Source organism: Somniosus microcephalus, chromosome 15 (genome assembly GCF_052327205.1).
Source record: "Somniosus microcephalus isolate GS21.2 chromosome 15, FLI_Smic_1.0, whole genome shotgun sequence".
NCBI classification, from domain to species: Eukaryota; Metazoa; Chordata; class Chondrichthyes; order Squaliformes; family Somniosidae; genus Somniosus; species Somniosus microcephalus.
Window position 1 is genome coordinate 55626110 of NC_141001.1, and position 21451 is coordinate 55647560.

Below are 21451 nucleotides of genomic sequence, written 5' to 3' on the forward strand. Positions count from 1 at the left end.
ACATTGATGGATTAGAAGCCCTTATGGTTCACAAACACTCTTGGGTGATCTTGCCTTGATCGCCACATGTGCAGTCGACGATGCCCTGCACCTGTGGGAAGCCAGCCAGAGCCGCAAACCCGAGCACCCACGCATTCTGACTGGCTTCATCGGTGGCAAAGTGTACTTAACTGCCTGCCTGCCTGCCAAAAATGGCATCGGTCACGTGGATGATGTATTTAGAAACATAGAAGATAGGAGCAGGAGTAGGCCATTCAGCCCTTCGAGCCTGCTCCGCCATTCAACGAGATCATGGCTGATCATCCAAATCCTAGCACCCGGTCCCTACACCGACAGCCATCCCACCCAAGCCCTATCCCCGTAACCCCATGTATTTAATCCCCCCTAACACTAAGGGTCAATTTTTAAAAAAAATTTTTCATGGCCAATCAACCTAACCCGCACATCTTTGGACTGTGGGAGGAAACCGGAGCACCCGGAGGAAACCCACGCAAACACGGGGAGAATGTGCAAACTCCACACAGACAGTCGCCCGCAGGCCGGATTTGAACCCGGGTCCCTGGCGCTGTGAGGCAACAGTGCTAACCACTATGCCACCGTGCTGCTGGGCAGCCGACTGCAAAATCCTGCAAATATCTCCTGCAGATCCCTGGAAGGATCCTGAGGCGAAGACGTTGAGGGCAGTAGTAACTTTGACAGCCACTGGTAATGTGTGTCCACCAGGTCCACTTGGCAGCAGATCTTGTTCCATCAGGCTACAAATATCTGCCACGAACTGATGAGATAGCCTGAGCCTCCTGAGGCACTGGTGTTCAGTCATGTCCAGGGAGCCACCTATATACACGGTGTTGGGGGTATCATCTCCTGCGAGCTGCACTCCTGTGCTCATCCCCTCTCTCCTGTGGAGCGGCAGGTTGGTGAGTTGAAGACTTCTGTTGCTCCTGCTGGTGTGGTTGCTGCTGGTGCTCATCTTGGTCCTCATCTGAGGTCCAAGGTGAAACAGCATAAGTGGCACCCATGCTGATCAGCTAAATGACAGATGTAAAGTGGAGATCAGGCACACAATCCTCCAATGTAGTGAGAGTGACCTCCAAAGTTGTAGAAATCACCTGCAAAGTTGTAGAAATCACCTGCAAAGTAATGAAAGCAAACTCTCAGAACAAGTGCTATGAGCAAATGCCTTTCACTTAGGCAAGGAAGCAGGTGTGAGGTCTCAGTACTTATGCGATTTGTTCAGCCCCCTTAATTTCTGCTGTGCTCTAGCCTTGCTTTCACCGGCGAGTTCCAGGAACCCCATGCACACACAGTTAAAGTTGAAAACTCATGTAAAAAACACTCTTAATTGCCTCTTAACTACTTCTTCATTGTTTTAAAATGGTAACCTGCCTCTCCTGAGGGGGTTTCTAGCTCGCAGCCGAACGCGTTCGAGTGAAATGCGGAAGCTGGCTTCCCGACGCGCTGTCAATTTCAGCGCATTTAACGGTGGGAAGGGTAGCATGGCAATAAGGTTACTGGACTAGTAATCCAAATGCCTAGACTAATGATCTGGAGACAGGAGTTCAACTCCCACCACGGCAGCTGGGGAATTTAAATTCAGCCAAAATTAAAATCTGCAATAAAAAGCTAGCATCAGTAATGGTGACCACATAACTACCGGATTGTCGTAAAAACCCATCTGTCGTCCTTACCTGGTCTGCCCTATATGGGACTCCAGATCCACAGCAAGGTGAGTGACTCTTAACTGCCCTCTGAAATTGCCTAGCAAGTTACTCAGTTGTCAAGGTGGTGGCTCACCACCACCTTCTCAAGGGCAACTAGGATGGGCAATAAATGCTGGCCTTGCTGGCAATGCCCACATCCCATGAATGAATAAAGACAGACTTGCATTTATATAGCGCCTTTCACGACCACCGGATGTCCCAAAGCACTTTACAGCCAATTAGATACTTTTTGAAGTGTAGTCAATGTTGTAATGTAGGAAATTCAGCAGCCAATTTGTGCACAGCAAGCTCCCACAAACAGCAATGTGATAATGACCAGATAATCTGCTTTAGTGATGTCGGTTGCCGGATAAATATTGGCCAGGACACCGGGGATAACTCCCCCGCTCTTCTTCGAAATAGTGCCATGGGATCTTTTACATCCATCCGAGAGGGCAGACGGGGCCTTGGTTTAACGTCTCATCCGAAAGATAGCACCTCTAACAGTGCAGCACTCCCTCAGTACTGCCCTGGAGTGTCAGCCTAGATTTTTGCACTCAAGTCTCTGGAGTGGGATTTTGAACACACCAACTTCTGACTCAGAGGTGAGGGTGCTAGCCACTGAGCCACTGGCTGACACACTGAATTAAAAAAAACACCCACACGCTCTCAAACCCACTCACTCTATCCTGTTAACATTTCCCCCAATGTTCTTTCATATCCGTCCATTGTGTTCTGCCCTAGGGCAGGTCCAAACTCAAGTCTCACATGAGATTCTTGAGCCACTTACTAGTGAAGAGTAGCTGAGGTGGTTTCCTGCTGCCTTCCGCATTATTTTTTTTATCTTTGGAGTACCTTCTCCTGGGTGGGCTGCAACTAAGACTAGGGAGTCCCACCTACACTTTATAACAGATGTTGCCCCGCCACACCCATTGAATGCTGGACAACAGGCCAGACTTCAGAACTGGTGGTTCGGTCTCCACATCCTGGGAACTTGTAGATTGGGGTTTGAACGCAACCTCAGTTCAGTATGTAGAGACCATATTGTGGGGGTAATTTTAACACAAAAAGAGGGTGGGTTGGGGTTGGGTGGAGGTTAAAGTGCTAAAATGCTGAATCCTGACCACAACCCGCCTCCAACTCGGCCACTTCCGGTTTTAACAGAGGCAGGATGGGGGGAGGGCAGGCAGCCAACCTGCTCCCAGGAGGCGGGTCGTCCATTTAAATTTTAATTGAGACTGGCATGCCTCAGATTTAACTAGCATTACAAATTTAACTGTGGCAGGTTGGGTTTCGCAGGCCTCGGGGAACCCGTCAACTAAAGTAAGGCAAGGACTGCTGGATCCAGGAGGTAAGTGCCTTGACACTGACCTCCTGGATCCAGCGTCCCTGCCTCACCCACCCCTTGCGATCAAAGACCCCTCACGAGGCCTCCGATCGCCTTCCCAGATCCTCCCCCCCACCCCACCGATGATCAACAGGCCTGCGCTGATGTTCTCTCCCTCCCCCATGATGCTCCAGCCCCGATGTTCTCGTTCCCCGACCCCCTCTCCAATCCTCCTCTGACACCCGACTACCTCCTCCCGGCCCCCATCCAATCGCTCCCTCCCTCCTCACTGTGGCCTAGAGCCTCAGGCCTATCCGTTCCCCCGGGTTTCCCGACCGTTTCCTGGCAACAGCTCACCCCCCCCACTCCTGCTCCCAACCGACCTTATGATTAAAATTATGGCCATAGTCTCTACTCTCCAGGGCTCAATGCCTTCCCCTTCTGACTCGGGTGGGAATGCGACCGCTAAGCTAAAGGCTCAATCCGTTCTTTCATATACACTAGCTCAATACATTTAATCTATAGATTTACATGATCATATTTTTACTTAACCATATTTTGATCATCATTTATAAACTAAGCCTTGCTGCCGCTGATTATGTTTTGTGTGTTTAGATTAACTTTTTTGAATTTTTCAGGTGTGGTTGTTTGTGAAATTTCGGCCTAGAAATTCAGTATAGCCACTTTTGGGGCGGTAAAGTCGGGCGGCCGCTAAAGTTTGCGCCCGCCGGAAAGTGGAGGCCACTTCGCCGATATTCAGTAGCTTTGGCCAAGGAGTTTGCTCGAGCGCTAAAACTGGCGATGCACGGCTATCTTTAGGCGCTAAGCCGGCGGTGCAGACTGATACCATCGAGGCCGGGCGCAGCGCAGGTGCGGTCATGTTTTGATTGACAGCAGACACCCTGGCGCCGGCCAGCTCTTAAAGGGGGAAGGGTCGACTTGGTCTGCTGCCACGCCCTGGATACTGCAGCCCTCCAGCTAGGCCTAAACACTGCTGCTGGAGAGAGATAGCGCCAGGAAGGATGCAGAGGGCCCGTGAGCGAGCGCAGCGCTTCTCTGCCCATGATTTAAAGGTGCTGGTTAGGGCTTTGGAGAAGAGAAGCCATATCTTGTTCCCGGACAGTGGCAAGAAGCCTCCCAAGAGGGTGTACAGGAGAGCCTGGAGGGATATCGCCCAGAGGGTCACACCCACCTGCGATGTCCCCAGGACTGGTGTCCAATGCCGGAAAAAGTTTAACGACCTCACTCGGATTGTCAGGGTGAGTAACCTTTCCAGTGTCCTCCTCATCCTTGCATGTGCACCTCACATTATGGGCAAAGGGACCTCAAAGGCCTAATGGCCAGCCCTCATCCAGCAGCTATGGCACTGGCATGAACATCAATTGCACTTTCTGCACTTTACACACTGGCCAAGCTATTCGACCATGGGAGGCAGTGCACACAACAACAGGGCACCACACTGGCCAAGCTATTCGACCATGGGAGGCAGTGCACACAACAACAGGGCACCACACTGGCCAAGTTATTCGACCATGGGAGGCAGTGCACACAACAACAGGGCACCACACTGGCCAAGCTATTCCACCATGGGAGGCAGTGCACACAACAACAGGGCACCACACTGTACTTAGAGGCCGTCCTTTCTCTTGCAGGCCAAGCTGGCCCAGAATCTGAAGAGCCGGACTGTCACCGGGGGAGGCCGTGCCCAGTTCCAGCAGCTCAGTGACCTGGAGGAGCGCGTGGGTCGACTCATGGGTGCCCGGGTGATTGGCCCCGTTGCAATTGGAGATGCCGACCCTGTGCTGGGCCCCAATGGTAAGGACATGACCGTTTGGACCTCTCTCGTTCCCCTTGCGCTTCAGATCTACATCCTTTGCCACTGTCCGACCAATGCGCAGAATGCCACCACTCATGCCTCCCTCGCTGACGCCCTGTCCTCACTCTAAAGCTACTCTTGTGCCTTCCTGCTTTCAGCTGGTGAGGAGGAGGTCCCTGAAGCTGCGAGTGTCAGTCCCTCGGAAGAGGAGGACGAGGAGGAGCAAGAGGAAGGCGGCACATCGGGGGAACCCTCATCCGTGCCAGGGGATGGCAATGGAGGGGACACGTCTTCCCTGGAGGAGAGCCAGGGGGAAGTGTTGCAGGGGGGTGTAGCTCCTGTGCCCAGTGGCGTCCAGCCACGCGGGAAGGGTCGGGCAGCATGGCTGCCTTCTCCCCAGAGGGGGAAAGTGTTGCAGGGGAGTGTAGCTCCTGGGCCCAGTGGCGTCCAGCCACGCGGGAAGGGTCGGGCAGCACGGCTGCCTTCTCCCCAGAGGGGGGAAGTGTTGCAGGGGAGTGTAGCTCCTGGGCCCAGTGGCGTCCAGCCACGCGGGAAGGGTCGGGCAGCACGGCTGCCTTCTCCCCAGAGGGGGGGAAGTGTTGCAGGGGAGTGTAGCTCCTGGGCCCAGTGGCGTCCAGCCACGCGGGAAGGGTCGGCCAGCTCGGCGGCCTTCTCCCCAGAGGGAGAGTCCGGCCTCGGTCCTCGCCCAGGAGGTGCGCCTCCTTGATCAAATGTCCGCGGACTCGGATCGTCGGCACACCGAGTTCATGGGGGTTGTGGCACGGTTGCCTGAGGCCATCGAGTCCCTGGCTCATAGTGTGTCCGATTTCGGGGCCTCACAGGCCAGGGGTTTCGAACAACTCGCGGCAGCACAGGCCAGGGGTCTCGAACAATTCGGGGCATCACAGGACGCGAGTCGGGCCGAATTCGGGGCATCACAGGACGCGAGTCGGGCCGAATTGAGGGCAGCACAGGTCGCGAGTTGGGACGAATTCAGGGCAGCACAGGACGCGAGTCGGGACGAATTCAGGGCAGCACAGGCAGCGAGTGGACAGTTGATCAGTGGTGCCGTGCAGTCACTGGCTGGTCTGATGCGGGCACAGACCAGGGCAGTACGGGCACTCACTGCTGCCACACTCGCTGTGTCAGGCAGGCATCGCCAGGGCACCCGCCACGCTGCAGCAGCACAGCGGTCTGGCCTTCACCAGATTGCTGCGCTTGCTGCAGTGCCAGCCCGTCCGAGTGCCAGTGTCTCAGGCGAGCAGCGAGCGCCTGGCATCAGCCAGCTTGCCCCCATTGCTGCAGCCGCCACTGCCACTCCCCCAGCGAAGCTGCGACGAGCTGCTGGAGGGACTGATGCTGCCCAGCCACAGCTGCAGCAGTCAGCAGCCGGCCCCTCGAGGGCCAGAGCTCGTCTAGGCCGACCCCCAAGGGCATCTGCCGTCACGCAATGTGCCCCTCAGGAGCCTTCCCCCAGCCTTGCAGCACCCACAGGGCCCAGGTTGAGGCGGAGCAGCAGGTCGGCCAGGGGCCGGAAAAGCCTGGACAAGGACTCGCCCTCTCGGCACACAAAGTAGAGTGTGTTGGCAAATGTTTTTTTATATGGGGGTGGTTGTCTTGTCTATGGGGGGGGTTCTTTTGGTAAGGCCGAGGATGAAGGCCATTTGGATGGACAAGTTTTGTTATTCCTCCCCAGGTTGTGGGAGTGAGATATGTATTTGAGTGTTTTTTGGGGGTGTTGTCTGTTTTTCGGTTTCATGTGGGAAGGGCCCTGAGTTTGTTCAGTAAAGCTTTTTCTTTATTCAGCTTGTCCATGTGTGATGTTTCAAGTGGTTGTTACGTTAACCGGCTGAGGGCTTGCGGAGCGGCTGCATTCATGTGCGTTCATTGCCGCAAGCCATTCCCTGACAGGGGGCCTAGAAGTGTCGTTCAATAAGCCGCCGACGGACGGCCCTTGGACCTTGTGGCTCCCTCCTGGGCTGGTACTCCTCCTCCTCCTCCTCCTCATGCTCGTCCTCCTGAGGTGGTGGTCCAACGTGAGGTGGCAGTGCCTGAGTCCTGCGGATAGCCAGGTTGTGAAGCATGCAGCAAACGACGACGAGCTGGGAGACTCTATCCGGCGAATACTGCAGAGATCCGCCGGAGCGATCCAGGCAGCGGAACCGTTGCTTGAGGACGCCAATCGTTTGCTCTATGATGTTCCTTGTGGCTTGATGGCTTTCGTTGTATGCCTCCTCAGCAGGGGTCCTGGGCGCGCGGAGCGGGGTCATGAGCCATGTACACAAAGGATAGCCTTTGTCCCCGATAAGCCACCCTCTTGGGGGAGGCTGTGCCTGGAACATGTCAGCCACAGTAGTCTGTCGCAGGATAAATGCATCGTGGCTGCTGCCTGGAAAGCGGGCATTGACAGCTAGGATGCGCTGCCTGTGGTCACACACCAGCTGTACATTGAGGGAATGGTAGCCCTTCCGGTTGCGGTAATCCTCGGCATTGTCGATAGGTGCCCGCAAAGCCACATGCGTGCAGTCAATGGCGCCCTGCACCATGGGGAAGTTGGCGATCCTCGCAAATCCGACTGCACGCTGCTCCTGCCTCTCTAGGGTCATGGGGAAGGAGATGAATTGGTGTCTCCTTGTGAAAAGGGCATCGGTGACCTGCCGGATGCAGCGATGCACGGTGAACTGGGAGATGTTAGCTATGTCCCCAGCAGCGGCTTGGAAGGAGCCGCTTGCATAAAAGTTCAGAGCCACCGTGACCTTCACTTCCACCGACAGAGACGTCCTGCACATCAGCTGTGGACGCAGATCTCTGTGAAGCAGCTGGCAGATCTCTGCAACCACCTCCCTTCTGAAGCGCAGCCTCTTAACACACTGCGCGGCAGTCATGGTGAGATAGGACACCTGCTGGCGGTATTCCCTGAGTGGGTAAGGCCTACGTTGCCGACGCCTGATGCCCCCTCTGCGTCTAGGCATGGCTGCCCCTCTCACACAGCGTCTGTGAGCCCTTCGCACATAATGCTGGAACTGAGGGTTGGAACCCCATGCAGCCCCCATAATATACTTGCAAACAGTGAAATCACAATGAGTCAAATTTCCAAGCTCTGGCCAGAAGCCAAAAATACCTCTCCTATGTTGGGCCAAATCAGTAAGGTGTCTTCCTTGGTCTCTGTCCAGAAATCCGTTGCACTAAAGTCATTGCAGCAAAATGGCTGGCCTTTATAGTTCAGTCTAAGTGCCCTTTAATTAGCGCTCCCCGAGGCCCGCAGGGCCTCTGCTGCGTTCCACTTCACAGTTCTTAACACCGCCACGCCCACATTGGGCGGGCGCGACTGAAGTTCCGGTTTGGCGCGCACAAAGGGCGTTGCACGACGAAATGATGTCATAAGTTGCGCGCGCAGCTGAGCGCGCGCAAACACTTTGCGCCGGCGCTAAATGTCTACTGAAGTTGGGCGTAGGCGCAAATCGTTCTGCGCCCGGCCACTAAGTGCCTAGCGCTCGAGATCTACTCCTCCTAAGGCGCTAACGGCTGGCGAACGCAACTGAATTTCTAGGCCACTATTCCTAGTACTGTCCTGTCATTGATGGATATAAGATTTATCCATTAATGATGAGCAGCACTGAAAACAGACTTTGCCAAACTGCCAGTGGCTAAAAATTCTAAATCTGGGCCTATGTCAATGGGGCTTCACAGGCCAGGATTTGAGGGCCATAATTTGGACACCTCAGTTTGCATGCAACATCCATATGAGTTTCAGTCCAACATTTATGAATGAAATCCTGCAGAACAGGACAAGGCAACGGGTGTTAGTACTATTTGGGTGCAATATTATATTAGACATCTGGAGAGGAGCAGTAGGTTAATTTTATTACCAGGTCTGCCTTTGGATACATTTCTTTCCCAGGTGGTTCTTTGTGCCAAAGCCCTTGTCTTCAATGCTACTATGAAATCATTCATTTAACTTTTTAAAGCACTAAATAGGGCAGATGAAATTTCTGTTTGTGTAGAAAGATAAGGGGGAATTATTAAATTAATTCTGGAAGACTGGGCACACAACAATAATTGAGAACACTGCAGTGGTATTTTATGTAATTATCATTATTATTAACTAACTTCTAATGTTTCATACAGAACAAAGACACAGAAGCTGTGGATGAATGGCATGCAAATGATCAGATACAGAATGTATTTTTTTTATTCATTCCTGGGATATGGGCGTCGCTGGCAAGGCCAGCATTTATTGCCCATCCCTAATTGCCCTTGAGAAGGTGGCAGTGAGCCGCCTTCTTGAACCGCTGCAGTCCGTGTGGTGAAGGTGCTCCCACAGTGCTGTTCCAGGATTTTGACCCAGCGACAATGAAGGAACAGTGATATATTTCCAAGTCAGGGTGGTGTGTAACTTGGAGGGGAACTTGGAGGCGGTGGTGTTCCCATGCGCCTGCTGTCTTTGTCCTTCTAGGTGGAAGAGGTCGCGGGTTTGGGAGGTGCTGTTGAGGAAGCCTTGGTGAGCTGCTACAGTGCATCTTGTAGATGGTACACACTGCAGCCATGGTACGCCGGTGGTGGAGGGAGTGAAAGATTAAGGTAGTGGATGGGGTGCCAATCAAGCAGGCTGCTTTGTCCTGGATGGTGTCGAGCTTCTTGAGTGTTGTTGGAGCTGCACTCATCCAGGCAAGTGGAGAGTATTCAATCACACTCCTGACTTGTGCCTTGTAGATGGTGGAAAGGTTTTGGGGAGTCAGGAGGTGAGACACTCACCACAGAATACCCAGCCTCTGACCTGCTCTTGTTGCCACAGTATTTATGTGGTTGGTCCAGTTAAGTTTCTGGTCAATGGTGACCCCCAGGATGTTGATGGTGGGGGATTCGGCAATGGTAACGACGATGTATGTCATGGGGCAGTGGTTAGACTCTTGCTTGTTGGAGATAGTCATTGCCTGGCACTTCTGTGGCGTGAATGTTACTTGCCACGTATCAGCCCAAGCCTGAATGTTGTCCAGGTCTTGCTGCATGCGGGCATTATCTGGGGAGTCGCGAATGGAACTGGACACTGTGCAATCATCAGCAAACATCCCCACTTCTGACCTTATGATGGAGGGAAGGTCATTGATGAAGCAGCTGAAGATGGTTGGGCCTAGGACACTGCCCTGAGGAGCTCCTGCAGCGATGTCTTGGGGTTGAGATGATTGACCTCCAACAACCACAACCATCTTCGTTTGTGCCAGGTATGATTCCACCCAGTGGAGAGTTTCCCCCCTGATTCCCATTGACTTCAATTTTACTAGGGCTCCTTGATGCCACACTCGGTGAACTGGTGCCTTGATCTCAAGGGCAGTCACTCTCACCTCACCTCTGGAATTCAGCTCTTTTGTCCATGTTTGGACCAAGGCTATAATAAAGTCCTGGCAGAACCCAAACTGAGCATGGTGAGCAGGTTATTGGTGAGCAAGTGTCACTTAATAGCACTGTCGATGACACCTTCCATCACTTTGCTGATGATTGAGAGTAAACTGATGGGGCGGTAATTGGCCGGATTGGATTTCTCCTGCTTTTTGTGGACAGGACATACCAAGACAATTTTCCACATTGTCGGGTAGATGCCAGTGTTGTAGCTGTACTGGAACAGCTTGGCTAGAGGAGCGGCTCGTTCTGGCGCGCAAGTCTTCAGCACGACAGCCGGCATGTTGTCAGGGCCCATAGCCTTTGCTGTATCCTGTGCGCTCAGCCGTTTCTTGTGATCACGCGGAGTGAATTGAACTGGCTGAAGACTGGCTTCTGTGATGGCGGGGATGTCAGGAGGAGGCCGATATGGATCATCATATAAGAAAGGCATATGTAAACAATTCCTATTCAGCTCTTTTTTAAGAGATTTAACTGTCACATTGATTGCTTACCATAGGGGTTTCTTCCATGTCACAACTATAGGTGGGTAGTGACATTCCTGTTATCTCTAATCTAAGGCTTCTTAATTCTGTCATGTCATTTAGTTGTGCACCTGCAGTCCAATTTAAGTATCCTGTCCACATTTAAATTATTCATGCCTCGCAGCATTTTGAATATCTGAATCATATCTCTTCTCAACCTAGTCTCCAATGAAAACAAGTTCATCTGAGTCTCTCTTCACAATGTAGCCCTATTAACCTGGATTTTTGTCACTCCACTCTGCATCAGTATCCTACTGAAGGTAATTGCTTCCTTTTTTGCAACAGTAAATTAATTTATTTGAGAAATTACTGCGTTTTTTAAGCCTGCATGTAAACTAAAGTAAGATGAGGAGAAACTCGAAGAATAGGATAGTGGTTCTAAAGGATAATGCTGAAATCTCTTCTAGTGATACATTAGAGACAAAAAGTAAAGTAATTACGAACATACTGATGCAATTATTTAAGTGGCAACTAGTTAAATTCCATGTTAATATGATGTTAATTACATGTATGATGGTTCATGAGGATGAGGAAACATAAGCACTTAAATAATGGGAACATATATACTGCCATCTGCTGCCTGTAGAGCTACACAACTGTGACACTGAGTAAATACATTTAGATATGAACATATTAATTGCATGTTGGTATGAGACAGCATCATAAGCCTCTAAGTATATACACTATTAAACGGGGAAATGAGACTAAATAAACAAATCATTACTCTATTTGATAATCCTTGCCAAGAATTTGTGCAGTTCTTATTTTTGAACTCCCTGGCCTGGAGTTTCCACTCGGTTACACTTTTTTTGGCACATTTCACCTAAAATCGGCGAAACCAGCGCAAATGATTGCGGAATTTTAAGCACAAATTACGTTCGGTGCAATTCAAGTTTCCGGCCATCTTTTGCGCTAGTTTAAAAAATATTGCGCTAGAAGCCAACCCTGCCCACAAAACAGGCCACATCCCCAGATTGAATTAATCACCATTGCAAGTTTCCACTAATTGTGCTTGTTTGCAGGCCTTCGAGGAGGCTCTAAAAGATAAGCTTTTTCTTTTAGGTGCAAGGACACTAAGACACATTTTAAAAGCTTTTGTATATAACTTTTTTTTAAATGTAATAAACTGACTACTGTACAACCAATGTAACTAGCTAATGGTTTTGTAGAGTTCTTTTAAAGTCATTTTCAGTTATTTAAAATCGGGTTACTCACAGGTGCTGGACTAGACACTTTGATTAAAATGCTAAAATTTTAATCAAACTCTATCAAGGAGTATTTTTTAAAGCAAACTTTAAAAAAAAATGGTCTAAAACACTGCCCAATTGCACTGGTTCATGGCAGATTTTATGTTTGGCGATATGCAAATGAGTTTGACCAGAAACTCAAGGAAAAAAACACTTCCCAAATCTAGCAAAATTCCGGGTGCAATTTGCGCTCCCAAAGTCAATTGCACCCATAGCAGAAACTCTACAGCTTAACCTTTACTGTTGCTCTAGTTTATGGGAGATTCAAAAAGTGATGGACTGTTCTAGTACCTTAGAAATTCCCAGAATGAAATACAGACCATAATTTAAAAGTGCATCAGTTTTTATAACACTAAATGATGTGTATGTGTTTTTGTACAATTATTATAAGTGGTATTTTTATCAAGTAATTATGATTGAAGAGGTAAGCACATACATCACAGAACAAGCTATGATTTGGAAGTGAATAATAAGGGACGCACTAAAAAAAGGAATTCAAACTAGTAAGTATTGGTAATGTTACACAAAATGGGACTTCTCATGAGCATAGGGCATAATCCAGAGGCTGTGGGACAGTTTTCTGCCACACTTCATTCAGCTATGGACAAGAAGCAGATTAATTGGAACCATGCACACTTGGTTAAATAATATAACGCCCTTTGGTTCTGTGCCTTGGGTCAGGTTTCTCCCATTAATCTTTAAGTTTATGATTTAAAAAGTCCAACGTTTATGAATGAAATCCTGCATAACTGGACAAGGCAGCAGATGTTAATGCTATTAGGGTGCAAAATATTATACTAGACGTCTGTTTAATACAGAATGAAGATACATAAGCTGTGGATCAATGGCACGCAAATGATCAGATACAGAGCGTATAAGAAGGGCAAATGTAAAGCATAGAGCATAAAGGGTTTGTGGCTGAGCAAAGACATATAGGCCTAAAGTTTCTGCTAGTTTGCGCTGGTTTTATTAGTGGTATCAGCTAAAATCAGCCAAACCAGCAGAAAAGAACTTTAAACGCAAGTTACGTCAAGCGTAAATGGAGATTCCACGATCTTTAACGCTGGTTCAAAAAGACTGTGCTGGAAGCCGGCCCCGCCCACAAAGCTGGCCACGCCTCCAGATTGAAATAATGAGCATGGTGAGTTTCCACCGATTGCAACCGTTTGCGGCCATTCGAGGAGGTTCTTCAAATTGACCTCAATTTTCTTTTTAGGTACACAACTACTAGTAGGCACATTTAAAAGTTTTTACATGTTAAAAAATGTTTAATTTACTAAGAAAACTGACTAGTGTACACCAATAAAACTAGTAAACGTTGGAAATGGTGTTGCTGTTGTAATGTGGGAAACGCGGCAGCCAATTTGCGCACAGCAAGGTCCCACAAACAGCAATGTGATAATGACCAGATAATCTGTTTTTGTTATGTTGTTTGAGGGATAAATATTGGCCAGGACACCGGGGATAACTCCCCTGCTCTTCTTCATAATAGCGCCATGGGATCTTTTACGTTCACCTGAGAGAGCAGACGGGGTCTCGGTTTAACGTCTCATCCGAAAGGCGGATGTATCAGAATTGTTGAAGATTTGGCTAACATTAAAATTATATGTAAGAACTCTCTTCTAATTTTTGATACTGCAAGCAATTGTACAATTGAGAAGAGGGTCATGGTCTTAGGACATGAAAATAATTCATTGTGCATGCTAGGATATATATGTTGGAGTACATCAGAGAAAGTGGGGGAACTGCTGATGAGACTACCAGTATGGACTGTTTGTCTTTTTTATGTCTAGCAATTCCTATTTTCCTGTTTGACACGGAGCGGAGTGCTGTTTTTCACTCCGCATATAAAATTAGTCTTTTTACTGATTTTTATGAACACACAAAAACATGAGGTTTAAAGTCTTGGTGCTGTTTTATCCTATTGAACACCTATTTTTTTTCTCCCCCTCTCTTTAGCTCACCATTCGCCAGGAACTATTCTCTGCCTCAATACAATTGGGTGACTAGCTCCTAAGCCTCTGCAGCTCTTCACTGGACATCACAGTTGAATTATCCCTCACTCTCAGCAGTACTTGCTTTGCCTCTGTTTAGTGTCTTCACTGATCGGCCAGTAAAGACAAGGGGAGCGATTTTGCCAGCCCTGGGGAGGCGGATTTGGAGGCGGGACTGCCGGGAAAATGGCAGAATCTGGGGGCGGGTACCCATCCTGCCCCCCAACCCGCCTCCATGCCATCTTCCCAGGAGGCAGGTAGCCGACCCGTCTCCTGGAGTCGGAAGGGGAGTACAGCCACTTAACTGCATGTTAACAGGTAGTTAACAGGCAGTTAACAGGCAGTTAAGAGGGTTATCCCCATTTTTCCACCAGAGGTGCAGGCCTCCCGACGTCGGGAAACCCCGCCAGGGTCACCGAGGCGAGCAGTGGGTCTGCGGGGGTCTGCGGGGTGCAAAAGTGCACTGTGGAGGTAAGTGATGGATGCAAGTGTGGAGAGGTGAGTATGTGAGGTGAGTGGAAAGTGATAGAAAATGTTTACTTACCTTTGTTTCTTCCTGCAGGCTTCAACCGTTGGGGATGCAGAGACTCTTGCATCTCACCGGCAGAGATGACAGATGGCTGCTGCATTCTCCGATGCAACAACCATCTAATTTCTGCTCACAAAAGAGATTTGATGAGTCTTGAATACAAGAACACATCAAACAACAGAGAATGTCAGTGTTTGACAGCTTCACAGAGCTGTCAAACGATAACAATTCATCTGTCAAAAATTTTTGACAGATGAAACGTCATACACTGACGTTCTCTGTAACCGGCTTCCCCTTAATTGGCCCGCTAAACCCGCTGGGCTGGCTTAACACGATCAATCAAGGGAAAATAGCATGTGTTGGCCACAAGTCGATGGTGGTGGGACTAAAACCCGACAAGTGGGAGTCCCGCCTCCAAAAGCTCCCCATTGACAAAATCCAGCCCAAGGAGTGGACAAGGCTGTGGACTCGGTCCTGGACGCAGACTAAAAAATGGTGTTTTTAAATGTTGTGAAAACTAAAGCACCTTGACCTATGCAAATGATTGCCCCATGAATTATTGCAAGCGCTAAACAGCTCTTGAACTTAATACTCCTTGTCCCTCACAGTTGCTGTCAATGCTAGTGCCAAGAACACACTGACATTCCTTGTGCTGAGTGTTACTAAGACACAAGTGACTGATTACATTGTATGATGTTTTCCAGAAATCTGCATCTAATTATGATATGCCTACCCATATGTGGGGAGACATGTTGTATGCCCGATATCACTTCTAGTGGAAAATGCCAGAACTGTCGAGGGTGAGAAAAGAGCCAGCAGAGCAGCTCCTTTCAAAAAAATAATAAATATCCACCGCATTCCACCGAAGTTTCACCCAAAATATTAATCTATCTTTCTCCTTCAGGCCCGCAGTGTATTTCAAGCAATAGTTGTTCTTACTTCAAGCATTTGCATTCTTCCTTGTCTCTTTTGATATGCAGCACACAGATTGTTGTATCTGTACCGACAGGTAGTAGAATACCTGTTGAACATTCATTTATTCTGCAAGTGCGAGTTGATTTTATTTTAACTAAGAAGTGGAATTTGTCAGTTTTCAAGAAATAAGACCTGTAACAGTGACACGGTGGTGCAGGTTCACAGCCTTGATTCCCACTGAGCAAGAGGTGACTTGAATGTCTCACGTCTGGAAGCAGTACAAAAAACACAGATTCCTTATTCAATAGAATGCAGTGGAATACAGACTTGATAGCAACATAGTAGAAGACAAGAAAATGGTTTGAGCCAAATCTGTACTCGGATGGGTTGAAGGCTTTTACTCATTTTTACGGTCTGTTAATGATAACCCCGAGCCCCAGTGGTCCGAGTGGGAAATACACGCAGGTAAGTTAGTATGTGAAAGATAGACAGGCTACCCTTTGTGTGGGATAACCATACCTCGACCTGCTGCTCCACCCCTCACATCTTGTTACCCTTGCCAGTTTTATCATGGGTCCCATACAAAATGATAACTTTTTTTCCCCTTTCAGATATTGGGCCAGTAATTCCGGTCCCAACGCGTGAGTACGGACGGTGTACTCACGCATGGGCCCGTTGGAAGTGCCGGATTTCAGCATGCACAGCACATGCGCGGAAAACCGGCATTTCCTCTCCATGGAACCAAGTGGTTAAGAGGTCCAACGCGTGCGCGCAGAGTCTTCCTTCTTTTTGACAGGTTTGCGCGTGTGCAAGGGCTGAACCTTTTAGAAATGAAAAAAGGAGGCGTAAGGAGTGGATTCTTGAAGGTAAGTGGTCTATTATTTAAAATTATTACATTTTTTTCCACAGATTCATTGTTTATAAGGACTTTACAGTAAGGTAAGTTTATTTTTAGACCCGATTTCGTAAAAAAATATTTTTTTCAAAAATTTTATTAATTGTTTTAAATAGTTTTTTAAAGTTATTTATAGTTTATTTAATTATTGGGATGTTTATTAAAATTTTAATTAAAGTTAAACTAGTCTTTTGGGCGCCCGTACTTTTCATGAATGAGTTTCCCCTCCCCTGATTGGCTGCAGAGTGCTCACCTGATCCCAGCCGGCACGTCGCACTAACTACGCCGCTGGATCAGGTAAGCACAGCGCGCCGACAGCTGAACCGGGCCAGTGACAGGAAATGCAAGCAGGCCCGGGCTCCAGATGTCGGCGCGCAGGGCGAGTGCACATCGGGGGCTTGCACGCGCGGCAAGCACCCGATCCTAATTTCTGGCCCATGGACTGACCAGTTATCCACTTTCAGAATTGTTTTTGTTTCAGGTTTCCAGCATTCCTGATTTTACTTTTTATCTATAATTTTTAAGAGGAGCTTTTGTCAGTTCTCATTCTGGGCACTAGTTGCAGCACCTGGCAGTGATGGTAAATTCCATTTTAGGCAGGGAATAAGGTAAGAAAAACTGACACAGCCAGCTGTGTAAGGGTCTTCTCTTCACCCCCCACCTCCCCCCACCACTCCCTGGCTCCACCCTTTCAATCATGAAGTGGCAGTGATGGAGCTGTGGAAGACTGTAACAAACAATCCTTCCAGGGAGAGAAAGAGGGAAATTGTGGGACTGAAATTAAATGAAAAAGAAATAGCTATTCCATAGTTGGAATTTTTTAATCAATGTACTATAAGAAATAGATATTTGCTTGTTGAAAACCTATCTATTATTCTGTTCTTTTCACTCATCCTTCCATTCCCCTTAGAATATTGATTCCCTAGTTGGATTTGATCTCTGATCTAATATGCCAGGCATTTACAATAGTCAGCATGAAACTGAATCTGTCTTTCCCTCTGCACTCTGTAGCTGGTATAACTTTTCCATTAACTTAAACAAATGGTGCTGTATTTTTAGAATGTGTAATTACCCTGTGTCAGCATGTTAGGTCCAGGCTGTGCCTAAGAAAGTGTGCTGAGGAATGAATCAAGTACAACGGTGCTTTGCTTATAAAAATGCTGAAACTTGAATCCTTGGATGTGGTGATTAATGTAATGCCTCTTGATCATTTGATCTGGTCCCACTTGCTGAGGTAAATTGTTTTAGTTTTTCATTGGCATAGATTGGATTTTTAGCATAAATGGCTTTGAGAGCAAGATCCCTGCAATTTAAAAGCTAAATCAATGGTACTCCTTAATAGATTACCACTGAGGATCTCTCATTTAAAAGAAAGGAGGAGGTACTGTTTGAAAGCAAGCTGGTTTCCAGTATAAATGCTCTTTTTTAAACATACCACTGGTGGGCAGGACCCATGTCAGACCACCTATTAAATTCTCAACAAAACTGTGATTAAAGACATTTGTCAGTGGACAACAGGCACTTAACATTGACAAAATCTGTCATTTTTTTTTTTTAAGTTGGAGCGTGCCGTCCACAGCTGTGTCAGCCTACCATTATTATGCATTGAAAAACACAGTGAAGTCCATAATGCGACCATTAACATATTAATTGAATGTTTTGCTAACTGAGTCAACTACAGTTGATCTCTCCTTGTGAACAGAATCCTCGTTTTAGACAATTTGACTTAATGATAAAAGTTTTTTTGGTCGTGCATCTGTTATTGAACTTCTCATCTTAATTTCAAAAACATTAAACAGGTGTCTATTTTCAACAATCAAAATCAGGTTGTGGATTTGTGTCCCACAACAAGCTTTGAAAACATAATTTAGGCCAACACTCAAGTACAACCCTAAAAAAATGCTGCTATGTTGGAGGAGGCATTCTTTGTGTGGAAAATCAAACTGCTGTCTGCACATTTTGGCAGTTCAGGTGGTCATTCAATGTCCCAGTAAACTATTCAAACTGCAGGGAGTTCTCCCAGTGTACTAGACAACATTTCTCCCTCAACCAATACCATCGAAAAACCGAACAACTGGTCATTCATCTTGTTATTTCAGCAGTGTTTCAACTTTGTTTACTTAAAAACAGTCGCTAAACTCCAAAAAGTAATTTATTGCGCGAAGTATCTTAAAAACTCCGGGCCACTGCCAGCCCATCCAAGAACCCCAACCCCCCCCCCCCCACCTTAGATTGCCTTTCCCCCTTCCCCCAAGCGCCAATTGTCGATTAGCTCAGCATGGAAGCTGAATGATTTTCCCATTCTCCCAGAACCAGCAAGTTGCAGTGGGCTGCCCGTTGGTTCTCATAGCTCGTCATCAGCTTGTAAATGAAGCCCAGGCCTCACACCAACAAGAACACGTGGGCGGTGGGTGCACTCCCCCTGCCACCCGCAGCTCTTCGCCTGTAGTTAAAATTGGCTCTCATGTATCCTCCTACCAAAACCATGATCATGGCATAGTTTTGTCAAAATCGCTGTTTATGACTAATGCTCTGAACCTTTTTGCATTAATCCAGGGGTACCACAGAGTGCAGTCCTCTCTCTTACTTGCTTACAATACCACTCTACAGTAAGCAATTTCCTTGATATCGCAACCTTTCACTGTTCACACCATCTTCTAACAGTGTAATGGCTGAATTACGACATCTTCCTCTTAATGGGGAAATGTATTTATTCTTCAAAATACAGTTTCTTCATGTTTCTCATTACTTTAACCAACAGCAATCACTGTATAACATTTGATGGTTTCAACTTTAGTCCTTCACTATCTCTTCAAAGCTCCAAAGGAACTCCCTATCTTCAATTTTAAAGCTGCCTCAAAGAAACTCCGTTTCCATTTTCCTGCCAAACATTTTTGCCCCTAATAACTCTTAACATACTGTAGTAGGAGAGTGCAATGAAGAACAACAAAGTGTAAAGGAGATTAGGTATAAGAAATAACAGAAGTTTAAGCTGTACAGTCTTGGAGAAAAGAAGGTTAAAGTGTTACTTCATCAAGATATGTAAAGATTGTAGAGCCAGAAGACATATTTAGGGTGTTCAAAATGCAGTTAAATGTTGGGCTGGTAGAGTTTGTTACTAGAAGGGCAGGCTTCAATGGACAAAATGTTTTTTTCTTTACAGAGCTCAACTCCATCCAACATTTGAGAAATAACCAACTCGAAACAGAACTAAAACTCCAGATTAGAAAACAGAGAGATGTAAATATAAAAGGATACCCAAAAGAGAATGTCAATTAGAAAATAAGGCTTTGCCCATCAGAAGCTTCATGTCAAAATGTATTTTAATGAATTACAATGAACAGTAGGTTCCCGCTTTAAAATGGCACATTTTTAAAATGTGTTCATTAACAATTAATCTATTTACATTTTGACTGAGGACATTACTTACTCACCTGCAAGCTGGAAGAGAGTAGCATGTCTGAACCCCTCCGAGTGATTGTATTTCATCAAGTGGAGCAAGGAGTTCATGTGATGAACAAAGAATCCTGGCCTTATGCAAGACTCAAAGGCATCATATCCTAAAACCCATGCATCCTTGTGGAATATAAATGTTGCCGCTTTTTGAAAAGTTTTGTTGTATTCCCATTTACTGAGGTGCAAGACGCCATCAAATCCAGTGTGAAGAAAGTAATTTGGTTTGTCGGCCACTTCCAAGGAAACTAGTGATGCATCTGTTGAAAACAAATAAAGAAATGTAAAATAAAATGTTTGGGAAGTGGTGTCGCTGTAGTGGTTGGGGAAAGTTGTGAGTGAAATAGCACGTTATTGAATCATGTTAGAGAGCACTACGTTCTTAGAAAGCTTGTCTTACTCTTTGAATAGAAGGTGGAGGGTTATCTTTATCAGCTGCAGCTAATAAAATAGCACCTCAACTTCACTGGCAGACTGTACATATCTCTCAAGTTGGTCTCCTAATAAAACTAGAACCTGCATTTATGTAGCATCTTTAACATAGAAAACATCCGAGAGAGAGAGAATATCCTTTTTTCTGGCTGCACCAGAGTTGAATCTGTGGCCATTCACTGGTACGGTTACACCTGCATTTACAAACAGAGGTGCACATACCTCACGTTGGCAGAGCATTAGTACATGGAGAAGCTTCAGTTCCCAAGAGAGGCTGCAACAGCAAAACTAATGGCATAAATATGATATTTGAATGCACAACCGACCATAATGCTGGATGGGTTTCAGAAAAACCCCAATTACAGTAGGTCATGGTTTCAATGGTACTGTATGCAAAAACTCAATGCACAGTGGCCTCACCCACCAAATTGTCACACCACATATCTACGGGCTATGTCTAACCTACCTGAAAAAGTCATTAAGCAACTGTCTTTACGGAATTTGGGTCAGCAGAGAGCCAGATACATAGGTATGCCATCTGCTGCAAGGACACCTGCAGCATAGGACTGGCTCAAGCAGTGTTCGTACTGCTCAGTTGATTCCATCTCCTTCCAAGCATGTTGCAATGCTGACCTTTCAGGATGGTGTCATGGAATAGCAAATAGGACCACCTTCCTAGCGACTACTTCATGCAGAACCACCTTCACTTCAGCAGCCATCAAACAGGGCTGGGTGCTGGGCTGTTCCATTACTTGCCTGCAGACTTGTGCCTACAAATTGGGTTTTCCTTCACTTTATTTTTGCTTGTCATTTCTTAGTCCTCTTTCCCTTCAATCTATTCTGCCACTCACCTTTAACTGTCTGCATTCCATCAAATTGCATCTGCACCTCAATTTTCTGCTCTCACCATTGGTGTGCTCCACCACATGTCCAAATCTGCAGCTGGAGCTATGCCTAATAATGATAATTAGCTAACCTCAGATAAATGGGTGCAAACAACTTACTTTACGTTGGGTGTACTTTGAATCCATTTCTACCAATCTGGGAATAAACTGCACCTGCATCAGAAAATGTACCCTAGTTTGCAGATGAGCCACACAGATAAGAAAATTCCAAGTTTATTCCCCACTGGTTCTATCTTTGTTGATCTCAGAGGACTTGACAGGTTATATAATTGGCATCAGTGACCTTGAACTAGGTAAGGAGTGAAAAATAATCACTT

General features: G+C 47.0%; 1 protein-coding gene across 1 annotated transcript in view; it reads right to left on the bottom strand.

Annotated features, from left to right (window-relative positions):
- otog (otogelin) overlaps positions 1-21451 on the bottom strand; it is a 332167-nt gene that overhangs the window by 135777 nt on the left and 174939 nt on the right. Inside the window, exons 29-30 of the mRNA XM_086008512.1 lie at positions 20457-20517; positions 19779-20110 (exon numbers count right to left, since the gene is read on the bottom strand). Of these exons, the coding sequence (XP_085864638.1) occupies positions 19779-20110; positions 20457-20517 (393 nt within the window). The remainder of the gene's footprint in view (positions 1-19778; positions 20111-20456; positions 20518-21451) is intronic.